The sequence below is a fragment of the Mobula hypostoma genome, chromosome X1, assembly GCF_963921235.1.
Source record: "Mobula hypostoma chromosome X1, sMobHyp1.1, whole genome shotgun sequence".
Taxonomy (NCBI): domain Eukaryota; kingdom Metazoa; phylum Chordata; class Chondrichthyes; order Myliobatiformes; family Myliobatidae; genus Mobula; species Mobula hypostoma.
Window position 1 is genome coordinate 31,010,816 of NC_086128.1, and position 12,656 is coordinate 31,023,471.

Genomic DNA, 12,656 nt, shown 5'->3' on the forward strand with positions numbered 1-12,656 from the left:
TGCTACTCCATTGTAGTTCTTGCTCTGCGCATGCGTGGCATGATCTTGAATGCACCTGCTGGAAATGTGGTGGAGGTACATTAATCATGATTTTCACTAGTGGGTACAGTAACCTGGTGACTGGCTGACTGAACAACCATCCAGTGACTTGGTTGCATCAAGAGACCCAAGTTTGTTCTCCACAATGCTAGCTGGGGAAATTTAAATTTGGGTAAAAGGATGAATATGGATTTTAAAAATAACAGCTCACCTCAATAATGACAGATGTGAAGCCAGTAGATAAAACTCATAAAAACTCGCATGGTTCATGAATGTCCTGTAAGGTAGGAAATCTGCCATGTTACCCCATCGTGTGACTCCGGACCTATCAATAAGTTTGTCTTACCCAGATGGAGCACATTGGGCTGAATGCTGGCCTGGTTTTGATGCTAATAAAATTGTGTATAATTATTTGTTGCATGGTCTCATTGGATTCTTTTCTTACATACAAGTGACTTCTCCATTCTCTCTTGCAATTAGCATGTTTCTTATAGTGGCCACTGGAAGCCATCCTAGTGTTTTCTCATCATATTTCAAGATTTGCACAAAACCTTTGTGTCCCTTCGCTGTTTCTCCTCTTGTTCCAGCTGGAAGCATTCTTCCTCTTCAGCTTGCAAATCCTCGCATTTCTTCTTCACTCCCTCAGGTTTCATTATCTCCACCGGCCTGCTGCATTTTACTGCTTCTTCCCCGTACAACTGCACAGCTCAGTTAGTTGTAGTCAACTGTTGTCCACCTGCGCTCACGTTGTCCTGGAATAGCCCACGTATCTCAAAGTGATATTCTGCTCCCATCTTTTAATCATTGGAATGTGACAGGACTGAAGGAGGTGATTCTTAGGTACAAGAGATTCTGCAAATGCTGGAAACCGATAGCAAATGTTGGAGGAACTCAGCAGGTCAGGCAGCATGAGTGGAGAGGAATAAACAGTCAATGCTTTGGGCGGAGACCCTTCATCTGGACTGGACTGGAAAGGAAGGGGAAAGAAGCCAGAATAAGAAGATGGGGGGAGGGAAAGGAGTACAAGCTGGCAAGCGATAGGTGAGTGGGAAGGTGGGGGGGGGGGAGGAGATGGGGTGTTTCTGCCCATCATGTCTCTACTGGCTCCCAGTAGACCAGCCCAGTCAATCCCATAATTGAAGATTTTTGGGGAATAAGTTACCTTTTTAATTGATATGGGAAAATTTACACTGGTGCTGTGAATGCTATTTTTAATTGTAAATGATAAAAGGAATGGGGATGAGGGGGAGGATTATGAGTCTGTAAACTCAGTGTCTGAAGGCAAAAACTCATATGAAGTTTAAAAAAAACAATACCCTGACATGATACCTACAGCCAAGCAGAGGGAAATGATATTACATTAACCTACTTGGTCAATGTCAGCAAGATGGACCAAATGGCAACTTTTGCTGTAAATTTATTTTGAGCAAATGTTGTGGTGAGTTTTACCCTGTATACTGCCCTTTTGTTCTGGAGTTCCAGGTGATAAGATATTTACCATACCGAAGCGGAGTATTTAACCAACAGATCCATTGCTTCACACAAGGCTTCTCTCACCCTGTCACACGTACTGTACATTGAAACATACTGTGAAATGCGTCCTTTGTGTCAACAACCAGCACAATCCGAGGATGTGCTGGGGGCAGCCTGCGAGTGTTGCCACGCCAACGTAACATGCCCAAACCTAACCCCTGTGTGTTTGGAATGTGGGAGGAAACTGGAGCACGTGGAGGAAACGCGCAGTCATGGGGAAACATCGAAACTCCTTCCAGGCAGTGACAGGAATTAAAGCCTGATTGCCAGTGCTGTAAAGTGTTGCACTAATTGCTACTTGACCATGTCATCCTGTGCTTTATGTAGCTCCATCAAAATAACCCTGTATTCTTTCCCCCCTCCTTCACTTAAATATATTTATTCATCACTTCAACTGCTCCTTCTGTTAATCGATTTATTATTTTTTTTAGCATCATACTTTTAGAAATGTCTTTGGATTTACCATTAGATTAATTGGCGACTTATCCTCTACCCACTATTGTAGTCTGCCTACAGCTGGTAATATCTCCTCCACGTCTTCAGGCTCCTCTTCTACAGAAATCAACCACAGCCTGTTCAGTTTAACCTGTTGCGTGAGCTCTCAGGTCTAGTCGTATTGTGGGTTTTTTTCACCTCTTGTCCAAACCTCTGCCCTATAACGTGACCAAAAAATTTGCAGTTCTTCAATGAGAACATAGAACACCAAAACCAGAAATGTATTCCATCCCCCACCAGCTCGTGTTGTAGTTTTAAAACAAGTAACAAGATGTAATAGTTGTTATTTCTACAGGAATATCACTGATGTAGAAGTTCTCCAAAGTACCACGAAGAACTAAACTGTCTAATGATGCAGCTGAGGTTCTTGCCACACTATATTAAATAACCAGATGGCACCTATCATAGGAATGCCTTAGGGCATGTTTGTTGCTAGGGATCAGTGAGAACCTTATGTTCATTTCCCTTATTCTCTCTGCAGTGGCTCTCAGAAAGTAAAAAGATGAAAACAAGGGCAGGAGACATTCACTGAATGATGGCTGAGCTGATCTTGATGTCAACTCCACCAACCTGTCTGATGTCCATAATCCTTGGTTCCCACATAATCCCAAAACCGAACTCAATCCTGGATGTGTTTAGTGCCTCTGCCTCCATTGCTGTCTGGGGATGGGAGAACTACAAAGATTCATAATCCTTTAAGTAAGGTGTCAGCGTTCAGTCTGATTCTTTCCACATTAAGTGTCAGTGATTTGGATGACAGAATTGATGGCTTTGAGGCCTAGTTTGCGGGATGTTACAAAGGTAGGTGGAGCGGCAGGAAGCAAGGAGTTTGCCGAAGGACTTGGACGGATTGGGAGAATGGGCAAAGGAATGGTGGGTGGAACACAGTGTCGGGAAGTGTGTGGTCATGCACTCTTGGTTGAAGGAATAAAGGCATGAACAACTTTCTAAATGTGGAGCAAATTCAGAAATCAGAGGTGCGGAAAGACTTGGAAGAGCTCATGCAGGATTCCTTAAAGGTTAACTTGCAGTGATGAGTCGGTGATAAGGAAGGCAAATGCAATTTTAGCATTCTTTTAGAGAAGATTGGAATATAAAAACAAGGATGTAATGCTGAGGCTTTCTAAGATATTGGTCAGGCTGCACTTGGAGTACTGCGAGCAGTTTTAGACCCTTTATCTCAGAAAAGATGCGCTGGTATTGAAAAGAATCCAGAGAAGGTACACAGAATGGCCTCAGGAATGAAAATGTTAACATATGAGGAGTTTTTGATGGCTCTGTGCCTGTACTCGCTGGAGGTCAGAAGAATGAGGGGGAATATCATTGAAAGGATGTTTCCTGTAGTGGGGGAGTCTAGGGCCAGAGGGCACAGCCTCAGAATAGAAGGCAACCCTGTAGAACAGAGATGAGGAGGAGATTCTTTACCCAGAGTGTGCTGGATTGGTGGATTTCATTACCACTGCTGGTCGTGGAGGCCAGGTCTTAGGTATGTTTAAAGTGGATGTTGATAAGTTTTTGATTAGTAAGAGTGTCAAAAAATTATGGGGAGAAGGCAGAAGAATGGGGTTGCAAGGGATAATATATCAGCCATGAAGGAATGATGGAACAGACTTGATGGCTGAATGGCCTAATCTGCTCCTATGTCTTGTGGTCTATTGATCTGTAGAATGCAGGCTTAGGAGGGTGGTGATGAGCCATTGTGGTTTGACTAAAGATACTGCCATAAAATTGTTGGATTGGGATTGGAAGGATTTTGACCCTGTGGATGATAAAGCGAAAAACCAAGCATATCCAAAACAGCATGCTGTATTGTTCGGTGAAGGGCGTGGAAGTGGTGGTGTTCTCAGTTGCCTGCTGCACATGTCTTTTTGGGTGCTCTGGATCATGGCTTTGGGAGTCCTGCAGAAGCAACTTAGGAAAGTTGCCAATCATAAACAGAAGAGTTTGCAGATGCTGGAAATGCAGAGCAACAAATGCAAAATGCTGGAGGAGTTCAGCAGGTTAGGCATCACCCATTTGTTGATGTTTCTGGCCGAGTACTCATGAAGGGTCGCGGCCTGAAACGTTGACTGTTAATTCCTCTCCATAGATGCTGCCTGACCCGCTGAGCTCCTCTAGCATTTTGTGCTTGTAGCTTAAGAAAGTTGCAGCCACTCATTTTTTACATGGCATGCACTGAAGGTACAGAATGCTGGAGGAGGAGAGAGTGAATGTGTTGGGTTGGCAGACAAGGTGAAAATCCAGTGGGCTATTTTGTCCTGAGTGGTATTGTGCTTTGAGTGTTCCAGCCGCAGTCACCAAGCTCAAGAAACAGTTTAAAAATTTCACTCCTCAAGGATCACGGGTCTACTTTATTCACCATACATGTTTGCATGTATTAGGACTTTGCTGTGGTGTGTTGGTGTGACATGCAACAAAAATGACATTCAACAATTACAAAGAATCATGTAGAATATAAAGTTAAAGGTTCAAGTATGGGTATGGAATGAAATGTCCATAAATACCAGCATGTATTTGCAATATAAATGTTTTAAAAATTTACAGTGCAGTGATGGGGGGGGGTGCGGTGGGCACCCCCATGGTTGATCAGATTAACTGCTTGATGGCACTTAACTGGTGAGTTGTGGCTTGAAGAAAAGGCACAGGGAAGTCATCAGGAGGTGGCTGTAACTTATCTTTTTTTCCCAGTCCGGATAAAGGGTCTCTGCCCGGAACATCGACCGTTTACTCTTTTCCCTAGATGTTGCCTTGCCTGCTGAATTCCTCCACCAGCATTTTGTGTATGTTGCTTAGATTTCCAGCATCTGCAGGTTTTCTCATTTTTGTGAAATATTTCTGCCTGTTTTTAGCAATAGTATTTACATGATCTAGTTAATTTTCTAATGAGTTGTGACTTCCAGAATGCTGTATGGTGGGAAGTCAGTGATGTGATGGTGCGGGACTCTTGTTAGAGATGGACATTTGTGTGTTGCAAATGCTCAGTTATTTACCAACTTGTGCTTGAATGTTTTCCAGCTCTTGTTGCATATCACCATGCACCCCTACTTTGGCCAATGACCAACAAAATGGAGCACCCTGCATCTAATTAAATTATTGATAATTTATTTAGTGAGAAATGGTGCTCTTTTATGTTTGAATCCATTTTGTTAGATAAAGACAGGCTATTTTGTAGAAGTGAATGTAATGTGTATGATTGCAGCTATATTTTTTCTCAGGGCGTTTTTTTGTGTAATTGAGATGGACACATTATTTAGTGGGTGTGTATGAAACTTGCATGGTTTACGATTAACTTATTTGGCAGAACTTGGACTTTGCATTCACTAGCTTTAAAAATAAGGTGGAGATCATTAAATTGTATTATGGTGAGCACTTCTGAAAGAACGATGTACATATATATCACTGTCTTTGAAGACTTCAGAGCACTTCACATTCAATAAAGTATCTCTGAAGATTAGTTATCTCTGAAGTTTAGTTATTACTGAAAAATTAGAAGCAAATTTGTGTGCCACACACACACAAAATAGTAAAGTACACAATGAACTCTTCTGACATCTGCAACTATGGAAACTTGTAACACTGAACTTCTGAGGATAGAGGAGAACGCACAACATGAGTCAATCTTTGTGACCAGGGACAAGTGCCAATCACTACAACTTGAGACAGAGTCATTAACTTTTGCGTATCATGACGAGTATTATACAAATGCAGGAGTTTGTCTGAACTGTTTATTTGCAATGGATACATAGAAAATTACATTGAAGGTTGGCTGGTCTTGAGTGCTTTAAAGGAAGAAAGGAAGATTAGTTTTATTTGTCACATGTATATCAAAACAAACGGTGAAATGCGTCATTTGCATTAACGGCCAACACAGTCGAAGGATATGGTGGGGGGGGGGGCGCGGTTAGCCTGCAAGTGTTTCCATGCTTCCAGTGCATGCCCACAGATTACTAATCCTTTCTAATCTGTATGTTTTTGGAATGTGGGAGGAAACCCATGTGGTCACGGGGTGAATGTAAACTCCTTACAGAGAGTGGCAGGAATCGAACCCCAATCGCTGGCACTGTAGTGTTACACTAGCTTCTGTGCTACTGTGCTACCTTTTAATACACAATTTCAAATCTTCCCGGACTAATGGGATTAAGTGGCATCTTTTATTTAGTGCCTACATCAGCTCTGCTGTGATTTCCATTTGAGATTATCAAGCCAAATCCAATTTCGAGAAGCACACACAAAATGCTGGAGGAACTCTGCTGGTCAGGCAGCTTCTGTGGAGAGGAATGAGCAGTTGACGTTTCGGGCAGAGACCTTTCATCAAGAATGGACTGGAAAAGAAAGGAGAAGAAGCCAGGATAAGAAGGTGGGGGGGGGGAGGATAACAAGCTGGTAGGTGAGGGGAAAGATAGGTGGGTGGGGAAGGGGATGAAGTGTGATACTGGGGGATGTTTTTCATTGTGAGCTCATACCAAGTAAAGAACCAGGCTAAGTGTACTCTGTTATTTCATTTAGGAATCATGAAGTTTTCACATTTCACTCACTTATTCAAGGTCTATTAAGGTTTGTAATTTGGACTATAAAGGAACAGAAAAAAATAATATAATCTTGTATTTAAATAGCTCATTTCATGCAGTACTTCAAATACTTCTCTCTCCCTATGAAGTAACCTGCCATCCGTCCACTGTTTCAACCTACAAATGCAAGTTGAGGTGACTGACCAGTTGAAGAGCAATCATTGATAAGATGTGAAGGGCAGGCATTGGTTACAGATTCCTAACCCATTCAAATGATGCTTTCGGGAATCTCAGATCACTAGGACAGTTTGGGGGGGGGGGGGAGCCTCGGTTTCCTAAACACAAGAGATTCTGTGGATTCTGGAAGTTGATCATGGTGACTACCCATTTCAAGTCGACTTCCTATTCCTATTCTGATGCCTATCCATGGCGTCTCTACTGCTATGATGAGGCCAAACTCAGGTTGGAGGAGCAACGCCTCTCATTCTGTTTGGGTAACCTCCAAACTCTTGGCATGAATATCAATTTTTTCAACTGTTAGTGATTTCTCACCCATTCCTCCTTCTCTCTTTCCATTCCCCAGTCTGCTTCTCTCATTCCTCTTTTCCTCACGTGCCCATCACCTCTCTCTGGTTCCCCCTCCTCCTTCCCTTTCTTCCATGGTCTACTATCTTCTATTAGATTTCTTCTTCTTCTTCTTCAGCCCATCTCCTGCCAGTCCCTCATATCGCTCACCTTCCCCCTCACCCAGTATCACCTATCACCTGCCAGCTTGTATTCCTTCCCCTCATCCATACTTCGTATTTTTGCTTCTACCCCCTTCCTTTCCAGTCCTGATTATGGGGCTCGGCCCAAACCATCGACTGTTCACTTCCCCGCCATTGTCGCTGCCTGACCTGCTGAGTTCCTTCAGCATCTTGTGTGTGTTGCCTCGTTTCCATGTCGTACTGCACCTTTAAGCATGGGCATGCAGTTCTCTATTGTCTTGTTTTGTTCTGTCATTGATGCTGTTGCTGCTTGTGTTCTGCTGAACATTTGTGGGCGTGCTATGTCTGCACTGGAATATGTGGCAATACTTGCGGGCTGCCCCTCTTTTCCTCTCCCCAGCTCATCATTGGTTATGTTAATTATTAATACTAATGACGCATTTCACTGTATGCTCTGACATGCACGTGATAAATAAAACTGAATCTGAATTTATGTGAATGTTCATGCTCCATTCCTGATTGGACAGAGGAGTCACATGATGTATCTGCATTGCAGCAATGTAATAGTATTATACAGTGTCAGTCTGCCAGCTTTTAAGGCTTCAATATTTTCCCAGCAAACCAACGACCATTATTTTTTTGATATAGTGTAAAAATCTGAATGTATCTTCCTGCCAAGCACAGTAGGCATGCTACGTTGATACTGGAATGTGTGGCAACACTTATGGGCTGCTCCAGCAAATCCTTGGGTTGTGTTGGTTGTTAATGCAAATGACACATTTTACTGTATGTTAACCGTACATGTGATAAATAAATCTGATTGTATTTGTCAGGACATTACCAATGTCTCATTTGAAAGTCAGCACCTCCAATGGTGCAGATGTTCCTCAGTAGTACTTGTGAAAATCAGTCTAGATTACGTTTGCAAATGACCATTTGAATTGCAGGTTTGAGAGCTACCACTGAGCCGAGCTGCACAGAACAGGATTTACTTAAAGCAGATGTTCAAACCAAACCGTACGCTCCACCGGCACACAATGATTAAATCCTGTAATTGTCCTCCATGCGGAGCAGTAGTCGCAAACCTGACTGACCTGTGAAGGGGCAGCTTGGAGGATGGGAGAAACTGGAGATTCCAATAGCTCGAGCAACAAAGAGCAACCTCCCTGCTTGATGCACACAGAGACAGACATCAAATGCTGCTGGCAGATTAGCAACTTGGTGAAAGACGCCTTTTGGTCTTCAGGAACTTGTTGGTCTGCCAGCACATTGAGATATTCGTAGAGGAATGCCGACTGGCACACACTCCAGGCTGCAGGAGTACGTGCTGAGGGATGCACTAAAGCTTGGTGCAGCCACCACAAGGGCTCAGTGGGGAAGGACCACAGTATAGGTTTCTTCCATATCTGGGACTGGGTCGGGTGACAGAGCCCCTGAATTATTGAAGTAGTGTACCATTCCAAAGGGTCACATGGGTGGCAACAGTCCTATTGGTAATAAAACACTACTTAGTGCATTGACTATAAATATAAGAATAAAAAGGTATTGCACGGTTATTATGAATAAAATTTGTTTTGATATAGAAATGATGTACAGAAGATGCCACAATTCCAGTCCCAGCTTCTTGACGTGCTTGTTGTCCGGCAATTCCACAATCCAAAGTTCCCGGGTAAAACACAAGGAAAAGTTTCAGAATCAAAATGAAGGGAAAGAAATTGGTGGTGAAACCATCTAATAGAAAGCAGAAAGTTTGGAAGGCCAGTTTTCTGCTACGTGGCATATTAGGCACCCTGGAACCCTCCACCACACCCATTCATGTTTATTTTTGCAGAATCTTTCTGTAGATCTTCCCAGGTTCACCCCACCCCTCCACCCCCAATCTAATTGGCGATTGTGGCAGCTCTGTGGGTGGGACACTTCATCTCCTCACACCTCACCCAAAAGTGCTCAAAAGCTGCAGAGCTAGTTTGTGGGCTTTGTTTTTTTTTGGCATAATGTTCAATTTTGGAGGCTTCAGTGCTAAACCAGCCGAAAGAGCCCATCACAAGCCAAGCCTGCTCCACCATTGAGCAGATCTACAAGGAGTGCTGTCACAAGAAGGCAGCATCCATCATAAAGGACCCCTCCATCCAGGCCATGCTCTCCTCTCACTGCTGCCATCGGGACGGAGGTACAGAATCCTTGGGTCCCATACGATCAAGTTCAGGAATAGTCATTACCCTTCAACCATCATTTTCCTTGAAGTGGATGGGCTTCAACAGCAGAAGATCACAAACATGCACTCAGTGGCCACCTTATTAGGTACAGAAGGTACCTAATAAAGTGGCCACTGATTGTATATGTACTTTGATAATAAATTTACTTTGAATTTTGAGTGTCATCTGCTGTGCTGAGGTTATCATGGTTTTTGGTGTGTGTAGTATGTATTCTCTACATGTAATGACCTGTGTCTGATGATTTTTCATCTCTTTACAGAGATTCTCTTGGACGATTTCCTTCTCACCCACTCGGTCTTCATGCCGACCGACAAGTTGCTGCAAGTCCTGCATAAACAATATCCTTCCTTCAGAAAACATCGCACAGTTTTCATTACTAAATCAAACAGAACACTGCAGCTGCTTGGCAAAGCTTACAACGACCCACTCATTGGGTATGGTGTTTAAACATCTTTCATTCACAACTGAATGTACAAGAAATTTAATGATCACTCTTTTAGTTTTTAGGGATTGTCTATAATCTCTAGCAGTTAAAGATGACTCCGGTATTTACTTTTCTCCCTTAATGTATGTTCCACACCCTTTTTATTGAAGCTTAAAATGCCATTTTGTATCTTTTAACATAGAAAGGTTACAGCATAAAAAGTCCATTCAAACTTCAAAGTAAATTTATTATCAAAGCACATCTATGTCACCATATACAACCCTGAGTTTCATTTTCTTGCGGTAATCACAGTAAATACAAGAAACACTCAAGAACCAATGAAATATCACATCCAACGGGATTGATAACAATCAATGTGCAAAAGACCACGATCTGTACAAATATCAAAGAAAGAAAATACAAAAAAATAAATTAATAAGCAATAAATATCGAGAACATGAGATGAAGTGAAGTTTTGTAAGCTACTCACAACTTGTCACCGTGTTACACTAGTGCCATCTTCAAGTGATTCAACCCACTGTCCTATCCTCGAGCAATCAACTAGTCCCATTTTCCTGCCATCTCACCAGCCCTGTATTTTTTTTCCCCTTTCAGCTCACTTTATGAAAGTTACTTTCGAATTCACGTCCACCTCAACTCTGGAAGTGCATCAAAGATGTTGGCTGTCTCTCTGTCTCTACCCTCTCCCTTTTCCCTTCTCCCTCCCTCCCTTTCTGAAATACAGAACAAAACAGGCCCTTCTGGCCCAATGAGCGATTAGCCTACTAACCCGTATGTCTTTGGACTGTGGGAGGAAACCAGAGCACCTGTAGGAAGCCCACATGGTCGCAGGGAGAATGCATACAAATTCCTTACAGTTGGCATTCGAATTGAAATCCAAACTTTGTAACGCCCTGCGCTATAATTGTGCTGTGCTAACCGCTGTGCTACCATGGTGCCCTAAATTAATTGTACAATTTTCTGTCCATTCTGTGCAGCAGGCCTCTTTTATTCCATTACTTTTAGTCTTTCTGAGAGCCCTCTGAGTGGCAGCTTGTCCAATATCTTTTGCAAATCCATATATACCATATCGACAATGTTGCCCTCATTGACCTTCTTTGTTACTACATTAATTAAAAAAAGCCTCCATCAAATTAAAATTTTTTAAAAAGTGAAAATTTAACAGACTGGCTTTCTCTAATCAATTTAAACTTGTTTAAGTCTGTCTCTGATGATCCTCTGGAAACTTTGCCCAATGCTGAGATTAAACTGACTAGTCTGTAAATTACAGCGTTTACCCAAACAACAATTTTTGAACAAGGATTTAACATTTGTAATTTTATTCTATTCTTCCCCCAGCAACCCAGGATTAGATCAGGCGATGCAGTTTTAAAGCAGCAGGACTTTCAAATACGTTCTCTTAAACAACTTTAGCCAACTTCCTTTGTGTCTCTAACACCATTTTCTTCGTTGGGTTTTTCACACTTCAATCATACCCTATGTCTGCATGAGTAAATTTCCATTGTCATTGAGTGGCCTCTTATAACCTCAATTTTGTTCTTAAAATACTTTAAGGTTCTCTTTTATGTTTGCTCTCACTTTGTTTCTTGCAGAACATAAAATAGCACAGGAACAGGCCTTTTAGCCTGTGATATGCCAAACAAATTAAAGTAATAATATATAATTAAACTAATTCTTACTGTCTGCATATGGTCATAATCCCTACATTCACATGCCAATCTAAGAGCCTCTTAAAAGCTTTTATCATATCTGCCTCCACCACAACCCCTGGCAAAGCGTTCTAGGCGCCAATCACTTTCTGTATGGGGGTGGTGTTGGGGGGGGGGCGCGAGGAACTTGTCTTTTGAACTTTCCTCTTCTCACCTTAAATGCATGCCCTTTCGTATTGGACAATGCGAGCCTGGGAGAAAAAGATCCTATCTGGTTCCCCCATTGCAACCCCCAAAGCCTCAGCCACTCCAGAGGAAGCATCCCTAGTTTGTCCAACCTCTCCTTGCAGCACATACTCTCTAATCCAGGCAGCATCCAGATAAGCCTCTTCTGCACTTTCTCCAAATTTCCCCTGTGAGCTTTGTGGCACACAAGAGAGTTGTTGGTCAATGGAACAATCTCTGCTTCAGGCCTGTAGTGGCACAGAGTGTAGTAGCATCCATGGACTTAGGCGCTCTTGGTTGCCTGTTGTATATTTCCCAACTGCTATGTTATTCATGACCCTCCAGAGTTATTATGTCCATCTTAAGGAATGGTGGCCAGAACAGTTCAGTGTTCCTGGTGAGGGATAGAACATAGAATGGTACATCACAATAAAGGACCTTCAGCCCATGATGTTGTGCCAACCTTTTAGCCTACTCTTAAGATCAATCTAACCCTTTCCTTTCATGTAGCCTCCATTTTTCTGTCAAGAATGATCAAGGTTTTATATTCCTTTGGTAGAACTTCAACTCTTTTGCAGGTTAGCCTTCTAGATAAAAAGTCCATTTCATTAGTTTTGTTGGTTACCTATCCCTGACTAGTGCTAATGAAGGGTCTCAGCCAGAAATATTGTTTATTCCCCTCAGTAAGTGCAGCTTGACCTACTGAGTTCCTCTAGCATTTTGCGTGTGTGTTGCTTGGCTTTTTAATGATCTATGCACATGTTCTCCCACTGCTCCATTTGTTCACCATCTAACGGGTTAGCCACAAGGATTAGTCATTAGCTGATCGAGCGTCAAAA

General features: G+C 42.4%; 1 protein-coding gene across 3 annotated transcripts in view; it reads left to right on the top strand.

Moving 5' to 3' along the window:
- Positions 1–12,656, top strand: part of rapgefl1 (Rap guanine nucleotide exchange factor (GEF)-like 1) — a 131,155-nt gene that overhangs the window by 60,343 nt on the left and 58,156 nt on the right. For all 3 annotated transcript variants that reach the window (XM_063037976.1, XM_063037977.1, XM_063037975.1), the window contains one exon: positions 9,758–9,836. In XM_063037976.1, coding sequence (XP_062894046.1) covers positions 9,758–9,836 — 79 coding nt within the window. The remainder of the gene's footprint in view (positions 1–9,757; positions 9,837–12,656) is intronic.